Below are 23,764 nucleotides of genomic sequence, written 5' to 3' on the forward strand. Positions count from 1 at the left end.
GTAACCAATTCATTCACAAGATGTTAAAATTATCTGTAGTGGTTTCAAACAAGAAACCTACAACCTATTTAAAAAGTGCAAAATTAAACAAATTTCAGATGAAGATTGTAATTTCAGATTCTGAAATTGCAAAAAGTTCTAGCTGATAGAAGCCAAGAGAGATGAAAATATGTTTCATTAATTAAGTTTTTGATATCTAATATGCACTCCTAAAATTCTGCATTCACATTACAAAATATTTACTTTTGGCTTTACAAATCAACAAACCATTCACCAATGGAAGAAGTACTATGTTGAGAGATGACTTTAGTTATGCATTTAAAATAAGACTCTGAGATATCCTTTCTTGCTAAAGAAAGGCAAAAAGAATGCATAATGTTTACTGTCTATGAATGAATAAATTATCTGTTGTGTGAGAAAGATTAACTATACATATCACAATCATAAGATTTTTTTTTTGTTTATGTGTGACACAATGTCACTAAATGTTATTGATGTGAAAATATTTTATTATATAAATAACAGGCACAAGCTTCATTCCAGAATTGCCAATAAATTTCTCCTTAAATCTTTTTGTTATTAAAAAAAAAGAAAAAAAACATTTTTTCACAAAGCATGGTACATATGTATGATTTCTTTTTGATATGCCAATAAATATTTTTTAATGGAGTTTCAAAAGCAAACACTTGTATAAATATGTTGCAACATTCAGTTTCCTAAGCATTTATAATCGTAAAAGTTTTTGAACTGCCGAGGAAATGCTTTACTGCAAAATTCAAAGGTATTCAGTTTCTCTTTTGTATAAGTTAGCAGAAATTCCTCTAAATGTTTTTATAAAGATAAGACTTGATTGCAGAAGATATAAAACATAGAATCTCCATTTCATATGAAACAGTAGATATCCATTGCAGTGAGTATACATTAATATAAAAGTCAATTTCAATGTAAAGCAAGAGTTTTATCAAATACTTCACAAATCTACGGTTTCTTTCTGGAATGAATTTGTAAATGTGTATTTAAATGTCCCAATTGAGAAAATGCTCTATTACAAATTACACAGACATAAGGTTTTTGTTTTGTATGTATCCGCAAATGGGTTTTCAAATTATGTTGATGAGAAAATCTTTTACCACACACATCACATGTGAATGGCTTCTCTTTTGAATGAGTGTATAAATGTCTCTTTAAATCTGAAGACGTAATGAAGGCTTTACTGCACAACTTGCAGGAATATGGTTTCTCGTTAGTATGTGTCCGCATATGTGTCTTTAAATGTTCCAATCGAGATAATCCTTTATTGCAAATTTCACAGACATAAGGTTTCTCTTTTGTATGTGTCTGCATATGTGTTTTTACATGTCCCTGACGAGAAAACATTTTATTGCAGATTTCACAGGGATATGACTTCTCTTTTGTATGTGTCAACATATGTGTCCTTAAATGCTCTTGCCGATAAAATGCTTGACAGCAGATTTCGCAAGTATGTGGTTTTTCTTTTGTGTGCGTCTGTAAATGTCTCTTTAAATCTGACAAATGTGAGAAAGCTTTCTTACATACCTCACATATATAAGGTTTCTCTTTTGTATGCACCCGTAAATGTTTCTTTAATTCTGATGACTCATAGAAAGCTTTACTACACAAAGGGCAGATACATGGTTTCTCCATTTTATGCATCAATAAATGTCTCCTTAAAGAAGTCTTTGTAGAAATTCCTTTGTTGCACACCTCACATGCATATGGCTTTTCATTTGCATGAGTTAATAAATGCCTCTTTAAAGTTCCTTGATAAGGAAATGCTTTATTACATGTTTGGCAAGCAAAGGGTCTCTCTTTTGTATGCACCCGTAAATGTTTCTTTAAATAATCTTGTTGTGAAAAAGCTTTACCGCATATCTCACAATCATAAAGCTCTTCTGTCGTATGTGTTAGCAAATGTTTATTTAAATTTCCTTGTTGACAAAATGCTTTATTACAGAATTCACAGATATACAGTTTTTCTTTGGTATGCACCCGTAAATGTTGTTTTAGTTGACCCTGAGTAGAAAAGGTTTTACTGCATACCTCACAGGCATGTAACTTCACTTTTTTATGAGTCAGTAAATGTCTCTTTAAATGACTTTGCTGCAAAAATTCTTCATTACACATTTCACAAACATGTGGTTTCTCATTGTTATTGTTGGATAAAGGTATTATTAAATGTTCTTGGTGGACAATTTAATTGTCATGCTTATCAAGAATCAGTGATTTTTCTTTTGTATGTGTCAGAAGATGATTCCTTAAATTTTCCAGCTCATTAAATATTCTGCTACATATGTAACATACAAGAGATTCTTCTTCTACATCAGTCAGCTGATAAGACTGTGAGCTTGGTTGGCAAATTAAATCTTTACTGCTCATCTTTCACATAAATAGATTCTTTTTGCAATGAATTAAGTTGCACAGAAATTTGATATATGATTAAATATAAAAAAACAAAATATATTTTGATACTGTAGATATAGTATCAAAGTTGCTTATGAAAACTCTGTAGATTTTTTTAGCACAAAATCTTTTGGGTTTTATTTAAAATGAAAAAATTTCATAAATCAGTTCAAAAAAGGCATATGAACAATAAATATAGTTGTTAGAAAACTGTTTTCTATTTTTTAATTTCTAATTTTGAAATAATTTTTTTAAAAAATAAACAAATTGACTGCTATGGTAAAAACTGCATATATATCAGAAAAATTGCATCTTATATCAGAAGTCCACAACACTTTTATTTTTTTAAGGGAAATTTTCTAATTCAACTATCCAGTTAGTACTAGCAAAAGAAAAAAAAATATCAAGAATCTCAATTCAGCTGATTCAGATGTATCCATGTTTTAAATATACAACGCATATTAACATTTGACTGAATCTAAGCTTCAGAAAATATTTAAATATTTCTTCTGTTGTAAAATTATCATTTGACTTTGAAAACACAGAAGAAACTAACTAATTCACATCTCTTTCAATTTCCCATTTTGTAAAGCTGAAATGATTTAATTGGCAAAGTTGCATATAATTAAAGGATGAATATATCCAATTGCCAGACAGTTAATTAATGAAAATAAAACTTCTCACTTCCTTAACTTGTAGAAAAAATAGATTTGTGGTTCCAAGACAGTGGTCCTTTTCTTCATTAAATTATATTTCAAATTGTGACTTTGATCCAAAAAAATACAGGCAACCAAATCTAAGTGATACACCAAAAATTTAACAAATCATATATTCAGAATTACTCCCAACAATAAATTGTATATGAAATGTAAGATAAAAAAATATATATATATATATATAAGAGAATATAATATAGAAGAATACCATAGATTTTAAAGTAAGTTTTTGTCTATAAAGTACTAACCAATAGACTTAGATTAGAAAAATATCAAAATTGATTATTTTAATGGAAGGGGGGGGGGGAGTTCTGACACTGAAATTAACCTCTTTTTTTCCTATGTCAAATACATTCTTTTAAATATTTATTGGGTTCTTAATAAATAATAAAAATAATAATTTTTATACAATAAATAATAAAATAATAAAAATGTAGAAATATCAAAATTTAATTTTAAATTTCACAAAGCTTCTTTTTTCAAAGATGGCCATCCCTGTAATGTAGGGAAATTATTGCATAAGTTTTCATACAAAATATATATTTATTTAAACAAAAGTAAAAGATTAAATTGCATACAACAGAAACCAATAATAGATTGTTTTTACTACAATATTTTTTTTCCTTGCTTATAAACCATAACTTTATTGTTAAGCTAGCCATTAATTAAAAAAAAAACAACTTAGATTTGTATGTGGTTACAAAGAGACATATACTAATTCTCACTTGGCTTTTACATCTACTAAAGAATTAAAACCTGAAAAAGATAAATAATTTACCTGAAAAAGATAAATAATCACAATGTACTATAATTTTATAATGGTATTATTACAAGATCTTCAAAAGTGGCATATAAAAAAATTTATGCCATCAAATAACAAAAGTGAAACTGTTTTTTAAAATACTGACAGAATGCTGTTGTTTAAAAATATAACAATTTAAAATAAAAAAATATGTGGAATATGTTACAGCTTTAGTGTTATAGCCATTGAATGAGAATGTATTCCAGAAATGGAAGTCATATTATTAAGTTATAAAAAGAATGGAAATCTTACAATGGCTAAAAGTAAAATAATTTTTAAAAATATTGTAATAAATTTTCTCTAAAAACACAATTAATCATACTACAATGCATATTTTATGTTCCACAAAGAAAATTAATTTTTATTGCATTTATTATATATCCCAATTCCTCCTATACATATAAATTTAGTGTGTTTCTGTGTGAAGTAATAGTATATAAAAAAATGAAATACTCATTACAAATACTAAATACCTTTCAACCATTAAAATAAAATTCAAAATCATAAATCAATTAATTCATCATAAACTAAAATGAAAAAAAAAAAAAACTGACTTTTCCCATTTTCCAAAATTAGTTAAAAAGCAGGTAATTTATATTTATGTGCATATTTTTTCTTCGTCATTCCTGAATAAGTTATTATTACAATTTAAGAGATGAACAAGTATTCAAAAAAGCCAAATTCTCTCACTCTAAAAGCTAATTTTTCTACCTGAAAGCAATAAGATGAAAATAACTGTAAAATGAAAGAAGTAATGGAATAGAAAACTTTATAGATATGAATGTTCTCTATATCATGTCTTGACAGCAGAAACCAAAGTTTAGAAAGAATGCATTTATGATTATTTATGAATGAGTGTATAAAATAACAGTAAGACATAAAATCAGAACTGCTTTCATATCAAAAATTTAGAATAATGTATTTAATTTATTTCAAATAAATATTAAATTATGCTTTACAGAAATGAGTTCTATCAGATATTTATTGATATTCAACATACTAAATCATAATGCAAGAAATGTTATAGAAACTTACCTGAATAAATCCCCAAATAATTTTAAGAGTCTCATGCATTTTTGACTCACTTCATGTAAACTTTATTCACAGTTCTATAAGACAAAAATTTACCTAAAAAAATGATAAAATAAGTTAATACATAACATTCTTGACTTTTAGTAGTATCAAATAAAGTTAAGACAATATTTTTAAAGATTTTTTTTGATTTCATAACTCATTTTAACTCTTCTTAAAATGCATTTTATATCTAAAATTTTTTGAAATATATCAATATTAGTATGAATATTTGTAATAGGAAAATGTAAAATAAAGTAAGGGGGGAAAAACCACTATAAAGAAAATGAAAGCATCAATTAACTATCTTTTTCAATACAAAAAATATTCATAACAAATTATAATCCTGCCACAACACAAACAGCAGTGTTAATTCAAAAAATTGAAAGTTAGTTGGCTGTAAGCAGTACTGAAAAAGCTCAAGGTAAGATAAATTTTAATACAAAAAACATTTTTATATCGCAATTTATTAAAAATATTTTTGCAGAAATGTGCACTATCCTCCAGTTTAATACTTTAACTTTTCATAAGTATACTAAATTTTCACTTTGATAAACATGACCTTTGCTTAAACTTGGTTCTTCATTTTAAATTCGAGACATACACTATCAATTCTTAGGAATTTAATCAAGTAATTTTAATTTAGACCTCCAATTCTTAGGAATTCATATTTTTTATTTTAGATACTGTCAGCCATAGTTTTTCTAAAAGAATACTGAAAAAAAAAAACTTTTTAAAAAAAGCAGACGTAAAAAATGAAATATTGTAATAATTGGAAAATAAGACTAATTCCTTTATCTGAAAAATATGTTACATCTCTATCTTGAACGAAAAAACATTTACATGGAATAATAAAAATTTATACAAAACATAAAGTATTTTATAAAACTTTCTAAACTTTTTTTTAATATAAAAATACTACATTTAAAATAACAAAGTTGAAATGATTAATTGAAATTTACTAAATATTTGAAGTTGAAGAATATTTTTACTAGCTTATGCTACAAGATAATAGCCCCTCATTTATTTTTATACTCTTTTAAAATAGCATTCAATCAAGACAGTCAAGCATGAGAAATTAGGAACAGGAACTACCACTTTCGTATGTGTTCGAAGATTCAGACGAAATATCCGGATCCAAGGAAGAGAAACAGGATTTTTAAGATGACAAGTGTAATTTTTTAATATATGTTCAAGAGAGTTATTCCAATCAAACTTTTAATTTTAAAAGTTATTTATAAAGATACCTCGTATTCGATATTAAACAGTTCTCAACAATTTCTAAAAATTCAAACCATAATTTATATATATATGTGTATGAATTCTTCTTGTGAATATTAGTTTAATTAAAATCATTTTCTAACAACTGTTAGTGTTATTTTGTCACAAAAGTAAATTTCCGTAGCTCAATATCATTTTTTAAGAAGCTGATGTTTCAGCATTTTAATAATTAGAGAAGTTTTCTTCGTTTTGTTGTTGTTTGTTTCGTAGTATAAATACTAATGCAACATAAATTTTAACTCTGGGTTGCATCTGATTTTAAGGATAGAGAACTGATACTCGTAAAATGGACACAATGATTTTTTTTTCATTCATTCTTAATTATATTTCGCAACGAAATGCGACAAAATATTTATAATAATATATTCTAGAACAGATTCATTTGTAGCTATAATAATTAGCAATCATAATTATCAATAATCTAATCCTACTTACGTTAATCTGTTAATAATGTAATATAATAATCAAAAATGTATGGGTTTAACTTTATTTAAAGAAGCATATAATTCATTTTGAAATAATCATTTTATCATTGAAACTATTTTGTGAGATTCTACTTTTTGTATGCTTCGAAAAGCAAAGTTATTTATTAGATACCATTTTACTGTTGCAAGTGACAAATAACTAATAACAAATTGTGATATGTTTAGTTCTAACTGACAGTGTATTTAATTTAAACAATTCAATTCAACGATTTGTGTAATAAGCAAACGATAATTTAATGAGATCATATGAACTCTTCTAATAAATATAAGTTTAAAATTCTTTTCTAACAACTGTGACCGTTATTTTATCACAAAAATTAAATTGTCTAGTTCCATATCAGTTTGTATGGATTAAAGTATATATATATATATATGTATATTCAATTGAAGTCTTTATTCGCTAGTAATCACAAGAGGTCGAAGCAAAACTATCATTTTGTTCTACGAAACATAGTATTCCCTATTCCCAGAATTTCCGGACGTTCTCCTCTGTGTCCTTCAGTTCATCGTCCGAGTTGAAGTTCTTCTCTTTGAGACGATATTTCAATGGACCAAACAGATGGAAGTCGCAGGGCAACATATCCGGGCTGTAGGTGGATGCTTAAACTTCGCATTTGAAACTGGGCAACCCATTTTGTTTGACATTGGAGACATGTGAACGAGAGTTATCATGGAGCAGATACACTCTCTCCGTGAATAGCCCAGGCCATTTTCTCTTGATGGACTTACATAGATGCGACTATTAATAATTCTTCTGTGCTCGAGGAATTCCCCCATGATGTCCTGAGATGCATTGCTGCATCAATTTGACCGAAATGATCACTACATGCTTCTCTCCTGCATTTTGCCATTGGCTTTCGAAGTGTTGTGATCCGTTATTCCAAAGGAGCACATTCAAATTTGAACCGGTGTGATTTTTATAATGTTTCATACCTATTCATTTGAACACTTTTCATAGAAAGTCGAAGTAATAATAAAACCACAAATATGAAAAATGATACACCAGTGTTAATTCTTAATTTCAATTTCCCCAATTTCGAACATTTTCGAGTGAATAATATCATTTTGAATGATGTGATGTTTCCAATGATTCTGTAAAGCTAAGAGAAAAATGAATTAATAACCACTTCCTTCAATTTTCGATTCAATCGTGTAATGCTCCCCTGCGTTTTGTGAAAGTTTATCCCTTCTAGTCGCACAGTGCATTTAAAAAAAAAAAACTTTTTTAGTCTATATGAATTGCTCGAGGTGTCTTTTTAAAAAAAATAAATTAATTAACAAAGTCTTTGGTTGAAAAAAATGTTCCCTAAAACATTAACGGAAGGTTTAAAAAATTCATTGAAGTATCAATGAATTCCCGTTTTCAGGATTAAACAGATAAAATCTGATTATTTTATGAATTTGTTGTTCAATAATTTCAGCAAAAGAATGAATCGGGCTTCTTTATCAGTAATATTACGCACGATATAACAAGCGGTCAAATATTTTTTTAACCTTATTTGGACTCTACTAGTAACTCCTCCAAGATACTTGTCACTTGCCTTACAAGATGTACTTGAAAATAAATACCAAATACTCCAACTTATTTTGAAAATTTCATTACAATCGTAATTGATCTGGATATTGTAGATCTCTTTGTACTCTACGAAACAAAATTACATCTTGAATTTACTTCAGATCACATTGTAGTAAAATTATATTTATATTTGAAATATATTCTTCTAAATGCATTAAGAAAAATTAAATTGTTCCCTTTCTGTGTCAGTACAAAATCCCTAAGAACGTTGTTATTGATAGCTTCACGATATTGTTTGGCATTCGGAAGACTAAACAGCAATCCTGAGTTATCGGATTGCACTATCTTGTGCTAATACGTGTATTAATATGTTATTGCGCTCTCCGCGCTGTTGTTCATTAGTTTAAATGGTGTACCAAATCTTTAAAATGGCGCAGCAACACGGCAGAGCATCTGAAATATGAAACATTTAAATAGTTCTTGGTAAAAGTTAGAGAGAATCATATTGCAAATTTTAACACACCGACTAAATTAGATAAACTCGTCTTACATTTTGAATTCAATGTCGTTAATGAAAAAAAATAATTTATAAAATTCCTTCAATTAAATCTTATCCAATTTTGGGGAAAACTAAAATCTAACAATTAACCATAAAAAGAAAATTTACCAGGAAAATATTCCTAAAACCTAAAAATTCAGTCTTTAAGAGAAAAATCAATAAAAGTCTATTAAGTAAGTTAGTCAAAAATAAATCAAAACAATAAATGAATTTAAAAAATAAATTTAAAATGCGATCAAAGATCTGCACAAATTAGCTTTGTTGACAAATTAGTTCATTTAAACCCTAAAGATGATACGTTGCTGATCTTCAAACACTCATTCGAAAAGGAAAGTTAACACCCTTGTAAACAAATTTATTGAAATCCTTTGGATTCAATCAACACATAATTATATAATATATTTAGATACCAAGGGAAATTTTAGAAAATCTGTCAGATTCTTTCGAAACGCATCTATTTCTAAATGTACAAATACTGCCTCTCCTCTGTTTTCTCAATCCCTTAATTGCATGCATTAAAATTAGAAAGCGGGTGAATTGATGGAATTTCCAATAAAATGATAGAAGATTTGGCAGAAATTTTATCTTTGCACTAGATCTACTGAATTTTAACTTTGCTTTATATTTCCCTATTATTATTATACTAGTAAACTTGCCGAATATGATATTTTAAAGATTAATTAAAATGCAGTAATTAAATTTTTCTTACTTATAGCATTTTGAATTAAGATCAAAACAATCAACCACTCGCCCGTTTGTAAGGGTAGCAGAAATTTCTAACAAAAACCTGAAGGTGTTTCCTAGAATATTCAGAGAACATTCGATCGAATTGGAATAAAATGATTACTTTAACATAACATACAAGCGGTGGCGGATTTAGATATTTTGCGTCCCTAGGTAGTGCATATTATGAAACTCTTTTTTCTAACACAAGATAGTCAATTTAGTTTCACGTTCGGGATATTTTAATGTGTTAATGAATGTTATTTTAGGTTAATAATTTTTATTTTATTATCTTTGCGAATATAAATAATATATATTTCTTTATTTATCCGTTATGACTCTCGACTACCAGATATTCATACTGATACACAATATTACCGCAGGAGATATTTGGTTCATAAATATTCTTATAAATAAGAGAAAATAACGTTAAGTAAGTAGGAATTACATAAAGTATTCACTTATTAAAATTTTAACGAGCATTAAGATTGGCGAACCAGCTGGTCGCCAAAGATGGCTAGTATACGTAATATTTTTAAAATTAGTATTTTGTGATATATGCAATAGAATAAATTTATGATTTACATAAAACATATTTTGACTACTGATGTGTTATTTTATTCATACATCATACAGTGCCTTAATTTATTTAATATACTTTTTCGGCGCTCTATTGTTTTATATTTATGTTTTGATTATATTTTTTTTCTTTTGAGTATATATGTAACAGCAGTGTTTATTAAAAAATTATTTTTACCTTTTGTCTTTAATGTTTTTTATTTAACTGAATAATTATAAATACTACAGAGCCTTGTTAATTTTTTTTACAAATTCACAAACAAATGGTATATTCATATGGAATCGAAATGTATTTTAAATTTATTGATTGACTGATTCTAAAAAAAAAAATCTAAATATTTTATTCTCATCAGAAACACAGAAATGTACAAAACTGCAGAACTCCAATCTATCGGGAATCGAAAAATAATAAAATTTTATGTTCACAAACAAGAAATAACAAAAATGAAATAAAGATAAAATTTTTTAAAAAGTTCATTCCATTAAATGTGAATGCTCAAATTTAGCAGTTTTACAGAAGATATAATGATGGTATCTCAGTCTGAACATAGTTCGTTCTTCATTCTTTTTTTTAGGAGATTTACACCTATTATCCTTTAAGAACGTCTTCAAATTTATTGTATTAAAAACTGCAAAGGACACCACCAGTATGCGATTTTGGTTCAGTATGCAATGAAAAAAATTTTTACAGCAAAATGTCGCAGAAATATTTATTATTATTATTTTTCTGAATTTTCCAGTAAACATGTTTCAATATTTTGCGTGAGAGAAAATATATTATCTGCGCATGCCCCTGGCATGGGTGCTTCCCCCCCCTCTTGCATATTGCCTAGGTAACCTTTAATTATAAATGCAGTTTTAACTTTCTTGCAATTTTTCTTTCGTGTGTGTCAGCACATGTCTATTTAAATTATACCTCCGAGGAAATGCTTTGCTGCACACATTGCACACAAATGGTCTCTCTTCCGAATGTGTCAATAAATGCGCCTTTAAAGCAGTTTTCAAAGCAAATGCTTTAGTACAAAATTCACAGACAAATGATTTCTCTTTCGTATGAATTATTGAATGTGTTTTTAAACGTTCTTCATCGATAAATGCTCTACCGCACGACTTGCATCCATACGGTTTCTCATTGTGCACCAGTATGTGTCTCTTTAATTTTCCCAGAATAGAAAATCCTTTATCACATAAGGTGCAAGTGTACGGTTTTTCATCCATATGTATAAAAAAATGAGTTTTTAGCTCTCGTCGCGTATAAAAAGCTTTACTGCAGTTTTCGCAGGTGTACGGTTTCTCTTCTGAATGGGTCATTAAATGTCTATTTAAATCATTCCTAACAGCAAATACTTTAGTACATAAATCACAAGCAAATGGTTTCTCTTTCGTGTGCGTTCGTAAATGCATCTTCAAATGTGGTTTCCGAGAAAATGTCTTGCTACAAATATTGCAAGTGTATGGTTTCTCTTTAGTGTGCGTCAACTTATGTGCATTTAGATTATATTTCTGAGAAAATGTTTTGCTGCATATGTCACACGTATAAGGTTTCTCATTCGAGTGTGTCAGTATGTGTCGCGTTAATTTGCTTTTTTCGAAAAACGACTTATTGCATTTTTCACAGACGTACGGTTTCACATTCGCATGAGTCAATAAATGTGTCTTAAAATGATGATGTCGGGAAAACATTTTGCTACATAAATTGCAGGCGTAAGGCTGCTCGTTCGTATGAATCAGCAAATGTCTCTTCAAATGATACAGCTGAGAAAACACTTTGCTACATATGTTGCAGGAGTATGGTTTTACATTCGTATGCGTCATTAGATGTATCTTTCGGCCCTGACGTGTGGAAAGATTTTTACCACAAATCTCGCAAGCATATAGTTTCTTTTTCTTATGAGTTAATAAATGCGTATTTAAATTTTGCAGCTCAGAAAATGCTTTATTACACCAGCAAGTGTAAGGTTTCTTTTCAGAATGCACCTCCTTGTGTGTCTCTGAATTGCTCTGATCGGAATATGTGTCACTACACATCTTGTAAATGAGTGGTTTCTCTCTTTTACATGTGTCCGTAAATGTAGCTTTAATTTTTGTGGTTGAGAAAATTATTTACAGCACAAATCGTATGAGTGCAGTTTTTAGAAGAAAATTCAATGATGCTTTAAAATTTCAAGTTTCTATCTATTGTACAAGCTTAGTGACAGTAACTTTTTCGTATTGGTTCCAAGAAAATGCTTTCCTTCATCTTAGTAGGCACCTTCTAAACAAATTACACTTATTTCCAAATCATGGTACGAATGAATGTCCTCCAGTTCTAGCGTTCTTCGATGCCTAGAAATAGAAAAAAAAAATAATATTTACAATTATTTTACACTTATTATATTTAAAAATATCAAGATTAAATATCAAACGAAGAGCTGAGAAGTCACGAGATAAAGCACAATTCAGAAAGTGTGTTTATATAAACAGAAATAATTAAGAACAAATCTCATTAATACCAAGATTAAATAATAGCAGTCTTTTCTTGTGCAAGAATTTTTTTTATTTTAATAAATTGTTGATGTTATATTTTTGAAGAGGAACAATAAATATGCTTCAATTTTTTTCGCACTTTTCTTTTATGAAATGGAGCTTCTCAAATTCTTCTCGTGCTAATATGTATCAGTTTGCTGTAGATTATTGAGCGTATTATTAAAAAGTGTGTATACTAGAAAATAAAAAAGCCAAATAATCTTTTACTTTCTTGTGCGCTAAGCATACAAAAAAAATAATAATAATAATAATAATAATAATAATGTAAAATTCGAATTCCAGATTTTCTGTTTCAGACCTCCCGGAATTCGAACAACACAAATTTGTTTGTTTATCTGATAACACGAGAGCTAAAAAATACTTTGAGCTGCAAAATAAAATTTGGTTTGTGATCTTTGTACCAAATTTGTAGATTTATATCAATTTTTGAATGAAATCCATTCAGAAGTAGCCTGTCTGGCTCTCCAAGTACAAGTGAACATGCTAACTATTAAACGCAAAGAGATAAGCTGATAAAATTTGGTACATAGGTTTAGCATCTAAATTTAGAACCGATTAAATTTGGTATCAAATCTGTAAAACGATTGACCGACGGTCAGAAATTTCTCGCATGTAAATACTATCACTCAAAAACACAATATTTAAGTAAATGAATGGGATCATGTGATAACAATTCTCTCAATTTTATCTAAGATTTTAATTTCAGTCGGACGGACAAAGGTGTACAAAATACATATTCGATTTTGTAGAACTTGTGCATTGACCGGTCAGTGTTTAATGCCATCAATTCACAAATATCGGTTTTCTTTACTATATATAATACAGGATTATGAAAATAAAAATCTGGTCATTATGATATTCACAACTTTGGCAATATCCATGTTTAGATGAAAGGTAGGGATGGGGGAATAACATCTTTGTTAGAAAGTATGCGGTGTTATGATATTCACAACTTTGGCAATATCCATGTTTAGATGCAAGGTAGCGATTAGGGATTGCAATACCGGACCAAAATTTCAATACCGGTATTCGGTATTTTTTAAATTTTAATACCGGGATACCGGTTTTAATACCGGTATTAGAAATTTTGGAAAAAAATAAAACACAGGTGTTTCTTTTTTTATTTGCCAGTTTTGTTAAAGAGTGTAAATATCACAAAAAATAATTTGTAACTTATAAATTATAACAGTATATAATCACAAAAAAGTAAAGAAACATCTTATTTATTCAAATCACAAAAAAAGTGTAAATATCACTATTCAGTCTGTGGTACTATTACAAATTTTTGAAATGTGATCTTAAAAAACATAATGCATCAATTGTACTGTCATTAAGCCTGAAAAGTAATTTTGTGTAAAAATTACAAGCTGTCGAAAACGCTCTTTCGGCATCTACGTTAGTTGGTGGTACTGTTAGCAATGTGCGACATACTTTTTCTAAGTATTTACCTCTAAATCCCTCATCTTCAAATAAATCGATTTCTTGTCGGATGGTTTTGTATATAACTAATTTCTGTATTGTATTTTGGTTCGTTGAAATTTTTTTTATTTATCGCTAATTCTAATTTTTGTTTAAGAGACAATTCCTTTTCACTATCGACAGTAGTGAATCATAATCTTAAATAATTGAACCGAATTTTGAATGTGAATAGATTTGTCGGAAAAAAAAATTTAAGAAACTTTACTTACTTAGAAACTTAATCAGATTTGAATTGGTTATTTTCTTTTCTTCTTTTCATTTTCATTTTTAAAATCATTAGAATTATGTAAATACCATAGACTATTTTCTATTTCGGTATGCCTTTCTTCTGTGCGATTTTTCAATGTAATATATAATTCTTCAGCTAGTGTTGTGTGCTGTTCTTTCAGTGACTGCAACATGAAATTTATTGTTGCATTAGCTGTTAATAAATTAGAATCTCTCCGACATAATGCCTCAACAGCCAGTTTTATTAGAAGTAGAGCTGATATAGTTTTGGATATTAAGTTGAATTCACTATCTGAAAAATTAATTTACAGGTTTAAGTCGATTATTGCTTTTTGGATTGGATTTCTCAGTTTCAAAAATCGTTTTATCATTAGGAGTAAACTGTTCCAACGTGTTTTAGAATCTAATATTAACATATATTCTGTTTTATTTTCTGTTAGTATATATTTTAGTAATATATCTTTTTTATAGGGGAACGTTTAAATATCTTAACAATTTTTTGAACTTTATAAATTATAAGAAGCAATTCTTGATAGGTTAATATTTCATCCTCATTAGCAATATCTTCTTCAACAATTACATTGTCATTATCTTCATTGTCAATATCATTCTCACTCTTACTCTTTTTAAAGTTGGAATTCGAAGTTTCTATATCCACAGTATTTGGATTCTTCTGTTCTGTATATTTTTGGTATAATACATCTATTACTCCTAATTGAATTCCATGTGCATAGCACAACTGCTGATTTGCACCAATCAACTTTCCAATTTTTTTCATAATTGTTGCTTCATCAGTCGTTATGGATACAATATTTTCTTTCAGGGATAATCCATGTTTCGCTAATTTAGATTTAAGCAATTAATTAAGCTATTAATTAGCTAGTTAGAGAGACATAAAAACAAAAACTTATACTATATTGCTATGTTCGCGATACCTGAACATATAGTGGAGACAATTTTAAAAATTTCTAGTAAATACCGAAAAACCGGTATTTAAACTTGTGAATACCGGTATTACAAAATTGTACAAATGGCTAAAAATACCGGTATTCGGTATCCCGGTATAGCAATCCCTAGTAGGGATGGGGGAATAACATCTTTGTTAGAAAGTATGCGGTGTTATGATATTCACAACTTTGGCAATATCCATGTTTAGATGCAAGGTAGGGATGGAGGAATAGCATCTTTGTTAGAAAGTATGCGGTGTTATGGTATTCACAACTTTGGCAATATCCATGTTTAGATGTAAGGTAGGGATGGGGGAATAACATCTTTGTTAGAAAGTATGCGGTGTTATGATATTCACAATTTTGGCAATATCCATGTTTAGATGCAAGGTAGGGATGGGGGAATAACATCTTTGTTAGAAAGTATGCGATGAAGTTTTGGAGAGAGTACAATAAATGAATTTAAGCCAGCTGAGTAATATTATGTTATGTTATGTAAAATGTCTATTTTTGCTACCCAGCAAGGCCTTATTGGTAATATGGACAATTCAAAATCTATTAAAAAATTATCATTTAGAAATACAATGACTCAAATTGCAATCGACATTCAAACCAAATCACTTTCTATAATTGAAAAATTATTTAATTCTTACAAGGATATCACCACTGAATCAATCAGTTTATTAGAGATTGGAATGTAATGCTATCCAGAAGACTAAGGGTCTCTGATATATAAAGAAAATAATACAGGGTGTTTATTTAGTCCCGGACCCATTTTGATGTTTAATAACTCATAAAATAATAAAGATAGATTAAAATTTATAACATAAATGGTTAAATAGACTCAAAAAGTTTCATGACCCTTGTCAATGAACTTCCACGTGTGCCCCCTTCGTCGCACGGAGAATATCAAGTCGATAGTCAATTTCACGCCAGGTAGTGGCAAGCATGTCGGCATCCACAGAGCCTATTGAGGTTGTAATTCTGCCTTTTAGGTCATCAATGTTCGACACTCTTCTCCTGAAAACGTTGTCTTTTACAAACCCCCAAAGGAAAAAGTCCAGCGGCGTTATGTCAGGTGATCTGGGTGGCCAAGGAATTGGACCTCCTCTCCCAATTCATCTTCCTGGAAAATGGTCATTCAAAGAAGTACGAACGATGGTACCCCAATGAGGTGGCGCATCATCTTGTTGCAAAAAGATATGTGGCTGAAGCTCTTCTAGTTGTGGAAATACGAAGTTTTCCAACATGTCTAAGTATACGACTGATGAGACCGTCTTTTCTGTAAAAAAGAAAGGCCCAATGACTCGGTCGTGCATTAGTCCGCACCACACATTAACCTTTGGGGAATCCCTTTGTGCCTCACGGTATTCATGGGGCTTTCAGATCCCCATATGCGCACATTATGGCGATTAACAATGCCAGAAACATGAAAGGATGCTTCATCGGAGAACATTATGCGCTGCAGAAAATCAGCAGCATCTTCTATCCTCCTTAGCATATCTGTTGCAAAAGCCATCCTCCTAGGCCTATCGTTCGGTTTCAAAACTTGAACAATTTGAACTTTGTATGCATGCAGTCTTAATTTTTTCTTAATAACCTTGTACACCGTCTAAATTGGCATATCCAATTCTGTTGCCGCTGATCTCACAGATATTCTAGGATTGTGTAAAAATGTCTCTCTGACACGCTCAACATCAAAATCACTTGTGCAAGGACGTCCGGAACGTTTCTTATCTGCGATACTTCCAATTTCTAGAAAATTCTTTTTCCACCTCAAGATGCTGTTTTTGGATGGAGGATCTTTTTGGTAAATTCTTCTGAAATTTCTCTGTGCTTGCACTATCGATTTCGTTTCTATGAACTACCATAAAATCTGTGCTTTCTCTTGTGGTGTATGCATTCTCCTTAATATCCGCTCGAATAAAACATCACATATAAAAGTACTACATAGAACAAACACATCAAAAGTAAACATAACATTCCAATAGTTACCAAAAACAAAAGGGAGAAAAATGCAATTAATAAGCAGACAATATTCAGAAAAGTACAGATATTTAGACTGGAAAATGAAATTATCTGAAATTAACCACACGCGTAGACGATATTTACAAAAGTAAAAATATTCAAACCTGAAAAGGAAAATATATGAGTTATGCCATCAATAAATGCCATAAGTTTGTTTATATTTTCATTATTTTATGAGTTATTAAACATCAAAATGGGTCCGGGACTTTATAAACACCCTGTATTTCATTCACCTCTAATTTTGAAGATAGGAACTATGGTAATTGGTTGAAGAGGATAGAAGAGAATCCGGCGGTAAGAGTTTTTTTTTTTTTAACTATTAGAAGCCACAAGTATTTAAAAATAATCAGTAGAAGTTAGAAGTTGATAACCACTTTTCAAATGTAACTTCTAAGTAGGAATAAAACTTTCAAAATAAAGTTGCTTATTACGATGAGGGGTCAATTTGAATTATCGTTCTAAAGGATGTCTCGAAAGTAGCACAAGATTTAAATTTGCCACCTTTAAGTGTTGGCAACCTTATTAAAAAGAAAACCATTTGGCAGCTGATAGCTTAGGGTTAGTAAAAATGGAGCGTTACACGATACAATAATGTGTTGACGCAAGATTTGAATCAAATAATTACCATTTTTTCCTTTAAATTGTTATATTTTTATTGATTCGTAAAGTAAACAGGATAGGGTTATGTATGGAATAACACATAAGACAAATGACCACCATGAATTTGCTGGCACATATGCATTCTTTTGTCGAAATGTTCCCCGACAATTTTGCATACATGTGGCTGAATTTCGATGATGTAACGTCGAATTTCCTCCTTCAATGCATTCGTGCTTGTGGGCTTGTTGTCATAGTTCTTTGCCTTTAAATAACACCATAAAAAGGAACCCAATGATATTAAATCACGCGATCTAGGGGGCCAATTCTCACATTTTCGATCTGTGACTGCCAGATTTTCATTATTTTAGAAATATTGTTGAAAAACGAAAACACGTTGTTTTATCGTGTAACGCACCACTTTTACTAACCCTAAACTATCAGCTGACAAATGTTTTTTTTTTTTTTTTTTTTTTTTTTTTTTTAATACAGTTGCCAACACTTTACTGCACCAATGGTGGCAAATTCAAAACTAGTGTCAATTTTGGGACATTCTTTATTTAAATATTAATTTCTATTTTCAATACTTGAACTGAATGGTCCATTTGCGAGCTCAATACTTCACCTCAGAACCTTCACAATATCCCCAAGAAGATTGGTACAATATTTCTCAAAACATTATTAAGCATTTGTATGATTCAATCCGGCAAATCCAGGCTGTATTACATGCCAAAGATGGTCCAACGCCATATTAAAAAAGATTCTTGTATTCATTTGTGGTTTTCTCTTATTTGATAACCATCCAGAAAAAGTGAAACACATATATTTCTAAGCCATTCAATCAATAAGATTTCAGATTTCAATCCTATTTAAAACTCTATGAATTATTATGAAAGAAATCTAGATTAAAAACAATTAAAAATTTAATACAATGTTAACAATTATTTGACACCCCCCCCTGCCCCTTAAGAATCTGACTACATATAATTCGTTGTGAAAGAAACATGGGGTTTCTAGATTCATAATAGCGTTTTTTGAATAAAATTTTAGAATAATAATATCAGGAGAAGAAATCTTAGACTCTTTGGCTCAGATACTTAAAATGTATTGGTTGGGATCTTTACAAAAAAAAAAAAAAAAAAAAAAAAAGGCTACTTTTTAATACAGAGAAACCAAAATTAATGTGCATAAAAAATCTTTACTAAATGAAAAGTTTGTATGTGGTGTTTATTGAAAACTATTTTTTGAAGAAAATTTTGGTTAATAATTTATGATTAAGATTAATCTTAATTCATAGGCTTGTTTCATCTTGCATCACATTCAATTGGCAAAATACTTCAGAATTTTTTTAAAAAATTAAATTAATAAAAAAAATTATTTAGATATAGATATATAGTAATCAAGAGAGGTTACAGGAGGAGGAGGAGTCATGGCGTCCCTCCCCCCTCAAACCTCAAAAAAACCCCTAAGGTTGATAATATTTGATGATGGGACTATATACAATTGTTTGATAGAGATGTATCGTTTGGTTTTGTTTATGTTTGGTACTGTTTTCAGTTTCTGTTTTGCATGAAAAGCAAATATGTCCTCAATTTTCCCTGTACAGAAAAAGTTCTACTACACATCTCACAGACATATGGTTTCTCTTTTGTATGCTTTAGTAATTGCCTCCCTAAAAGTAAAAAACTTTATTGTACATTACAAATGTATGGTTTCTATTGTTTATAAGCAAATAAATGTGTATCTAAATTAAGATAAAAATTTTATTACATATCTCACAAAAGTATGGTTTCTATTTTCTATAGATTAGTAAAAGTGTTGACAGTTAAGGGCTTCACTTAAATATACAGCTTCTTTTCTTGCATGTGTCTGTAATAGTATCTATTAATATTGCTGCAGAGAAACTCCTGCATTACATGTATTAAAACTTACTGCTTATTCTTTGCATAAAACTAAAATGGTTAACAAGTTCTTCAGCCAACAAATTGCTTTGTATCAAACATCACAAACTTTATTTACATGCATATTTATATATTTGTGGAAGTGAGATGATGAGATAGCTTTGCTGAAAAAATTATCTTCAATGTTTCATATACACCAATTTCCTTTAAATGAATAAGTAAACATTTCTTGTTATTAAGTCATAGAAACTGTAATGTCTGGTGTTAAATGCATTGTGGTTCTGAACAACTGTGGTGTCATGTGGATACGTTTATTAAATTATTAAGCTAAATTAATTTTTCTTCAAAATTATAACAAATAAGGCAGTTTTCAATATTTAAAAAGAAGGTTGTCTGTTGTGAATAACTAATTATTCTGTGTTGATGCAGTGGTCATTTTCATCAAGTTCATTCAAAATTATGATACTAATATATATTCCAAAAGAAAATGCTGGTTTTCAAATCTGTGATTTAACAAATATTTGTTTCCTTAGCTTTAGAGCAGAAAAAAACTATAAAACTTGTCCATAATTTAAAACATAAAGATAGTAACTATATCATTTACATATATGTAAGGAGAAACATAGTATAAAACATACCTATAAATTATTATAGTGATTTTAATGATAGATGAACTATGACTAGATAAATCACAAACAGACTGACTGCAATAGAATATAAGAATTGTCATTATAAAAATTATCACACCAAGAAAAACAGCTTTTTGTGGTATCTAAAAGGCATACACATTCCATAGTAAATATTTTCCACTGATATCTTCTATCAACAAAAATTGGAATTAATGTATGTACATCAAGTTTGTTTAAAAGAATTTATGACAGAAACATTATTAGTTGTTCCCAAAGTAATGGCAACCACTCAAATAATAACGGTAACAAGCATCCAAACCTATAGTTTTTTTTTTTGGCCTCAATCTTAATTAATGTTTTAATATAAATAGATGGCCTCTGGGACATATGTTTTTGCTTCATCATGATATGTTTATTTCCAAAAATTACGTAAATATATTGACGTCTTGTCTTGAAAGCTCACATAAAGTGGGCATCCTGGACATTACACTTTTCTTGACCTAGTCATTTTACCACTGTGAGAACTTAATCTTTAAATACACAGCCAAATCTCAAATGTCCTACCATGTGGGATACTATTAAAACCAAAATCCAATTTTCACTTGGACATACTTTACTGACATCTCATAGGTTATTAAAGCCCAAAATACTCAAATTTGTGCCATGATAACTTTAAAAAGAAATACACAAATACAGAAATTAATCATTTTAACTGCAAACGCTGTAATTAAAACTGCAGTAAAATAATTAAATATATATATATATATACATCTGCATAATATTAAAAAAATAAACATGTTAATAATAAAATTAATATTTATACAAATCTTTACTGTACATACATATTTGTTTAATTATCCAGTTCTATTCAAATATACATGTATATTAGGATTTAAATAATGTTTAATTGTATATCAACTCTGAAGTAGTACACAAACTGTAAAAGCCAAAATATAAATAAAAATAAAAAAACGGGTGAAAATTCATTAATAATACTGTTGCTATTTAAATACCCATTTGATAAGATTTCAATTATTTACTTGCAGCATTCTTTGAGATAATAAATTTTAATATGCATAATAATTAAACCATGCATTTTATCACTTCATATACTAACAGAAAAAAAAAAGAGTGAAAAAAATTCAGGAATTTTAAAAGAAAACTTCTTTTAGAAGCAATTAGTAGCTGCAATTCAAATCAGTTACTATTGTTATTATTTCCTCATTTATTCTCTAAGACAATAAATAATATAACAGTATGATATAAAATGATTAGCCTTGCTTTCACATAAAATTTTAGAATAATAATTTCTGTTTTTATCAAATATCAATTAGGAGTTAAAGAGTCACTTATATATAACATTTCACTTATATTCATTTGTAAAATCAGAAAAACAAGAAAAATACCTGTGCAAATTGAAAAATATAAATTTCTTTTTCTCATTTTCTAAATATTCTCTTCAAACTTCTGTAATAAAAAAAAAAAAAATTTGAATGAAAACCAGAGACAGTCATTTTAAAAGTAACATTTTTTTTAAAATTTTTACAAATCAATAAAATTTAGTTAAAAGAATTTTGAATAATTATTCATTAAATCAATAAGACTTAATTTCAATGTGTTTTTTTTAAGCTTATAATAGCATTATTAAATAATAAGAATTCAAATGCATTCTAAACAATCAAAGCCTTTAAATTATGGAAATTTCACCAATTTAAGAATTTGAAAGAAAATAGGAACATTTTGTTTAAAATATGTTTTTAATCATACAAAACATATTAACAAGATAGTAATAAATATCCATGAAACATGAAGCACTAAGAGAATTGACTATACAATTTGGAATTAATTAGTAGGTGAGAATTTGACAAAGCTGCATGATACAAAATCGACCTAAATAAAGCATACAGTATTGGTTATACTACAGACTTTACCTATAACATGTGTGAACTTAAAAACAAATAATTAATTTAACTTAAAATATTTTTTAGAAATAAAAATGTAATTTTTAAAACCTTAGTAATAAACGAAATAAAAATGTTGTTTTTAACACCTTAGTAATAAATAATTTTTTAGTTTCTAACTTTGACAAATATTAATTTTCAAGAAATCAATATTTATCTAAGATATAATCGAATAACAAAATATATTTGTTATTTTACACTTGAATCACACCTGAATCAATTTCAAAGAATTTAGATGTCTTTCTCTCGGTATTTTCAGAGTTGACTATGCTGAAGGCATAGCAGATTATTAAAATTAATAAAATTACCATGCAATAAATTTACTATACCGGCGTTATCACCATTTTAAGTAAACGAAATATCAACGTGAAGAGTAAACAAAATCGATAACATCGACAAAACCTGAAGTTGCGGTTGTCAAAATTGAATTTATTTTTCGCGATTTCTTGCCAAATGTAGTAATTCCGACGTTTCACAAATGACAGAATTTTGGGGAGTTTTTGGCAACCATGGCGAAAAAATGAACACTGTTGAGGAGAAATTTCATACGAAGCCAACTATTGCGCGCAATAGAAGGCCACGCCTACCTCAGAAAATCATCTGATCACAATGGGACAATGGCAAATATACAAGCAACAACCTTCTCTATAGTTGTACCATCGGGATAATTATGTGCCATTGTCCTGACAACGTTATCGCTATCGTAACTGTTTGGAAATTAGATTGTTTAAATTAGACAACAAAGAGAGAACTTCTAAGCGCATTGACATCTTGTAACTGTTATTTTACCAATAAAATTTTCGACCTAATAAGTTTAGTAATTTTACAATATGTAAGTCAGTTATCAAAGTATTTTATTAAAGAGAAATACATTAATTAGGAATTAAAGTATTTTATTATTGAAAAATACATTAATGATATAGTCTGAGTTTACAAATCTTGATATTAAGATTTTACCCTACAAATCACATTCGTTATTGGCAGACACTGGTTCCCTGCGAGGAAAAACAGATTGGAGGAGAGGGACAGAGTAAACGTTGGTTAATCACATGCGAACATGTTCAAATCCGGAAAGAGAATAATTCGTTCCAATTGCAAATATAGACGGCCTATCCAAAAAACCGGACTGAATCAATGGAGTCACGCCTTCTTTATAGTGTTAAATTTTTCTCCTTAACACAATAAGCTTAGAGATTAAAGGAAGATGGTTTTATTCTACTAACGTAAAGTAAATGAAATATTACGTTATTCCTGCCTTGCTCATTTACCATACTATCATAGAGCATAAATAGCGGGTGTGCTGAGGAAATTAGCT

General features: G+C 28.9%; 1 protein-coding gene across 1 annotated transcript; it reads right to left on the reverse strand.

Annotated features, from left to right (window-relative positions):
- LOC129987534 (zinc finger protein 91-like) lies at positions 1 to 22,856 on the reverse strand. The gene is made up of 5 exons (XM_056095503.1): positions 22,661 to 22,856; positions 21,895 to 21,955; positions 11,015 to 12,478; positions 3,863 to 3,915; positions 1 to 2,215 (listed from the first exon to the last, which is right to left on the reverse strand). The coding sequence occupies exons 3-5, from the start codon at positions 12,179 to 12,181 to the stop codon at positions 979 to 981; spliced, it is 2,457 nt and encodes an 818-aa protein (XP_055951478.1). The 5' UTR covers positions 12,182 to 12,478; positions 21,895 to 21,955; positions 22,661 to 22,856; the 3' UTR covers positions 1 to 978.
- Between the last annotated feature and the right edge of the window lie 908 nt (positions 22,857 to 23,764).

This window comes from Argiope bruennichi, chromosome 10 (assembly GCF_947563725.1).
Source record: "Argiope bruennichi chromosome 10, qqArgBrue1.1, whole genome shotgun sequence".
In the NCBI taxonomy this organism is placed as follows: Eukaryota; Metazoa; Arthropoda; class Arachnida; order Araneae; family Araneidae; genus Argiope; species Argiope bruennichi.

What these genes read in the sequence shown, in the direction of transcription:
- LOC129987534 (XM_056095503.1), bottom strand. Translation starts at nt 12,181, where the DNA reads ATGTGTAGTGACACATATTCCGATCAGAGCAATTCAGAGACACACAAG. An exon ending in AAGAAAAATTGCAAGAAAGT is followed by an intron (nt 3,916 to 11,014) that starts TAAAACTGCATT and finishes TATCTTTTTCAG; the next exon opens with GTAAATTATTTATCTTTTTC. An exon ending in TTAGTAGATGTAAAAGCCAA is followed by an intron (nt 2,216 to 3,862) that starts GTGAGAATTAGT and finishes GCATGACAATTA; the next exon opens with AATTGTCCACCAAGAACATT.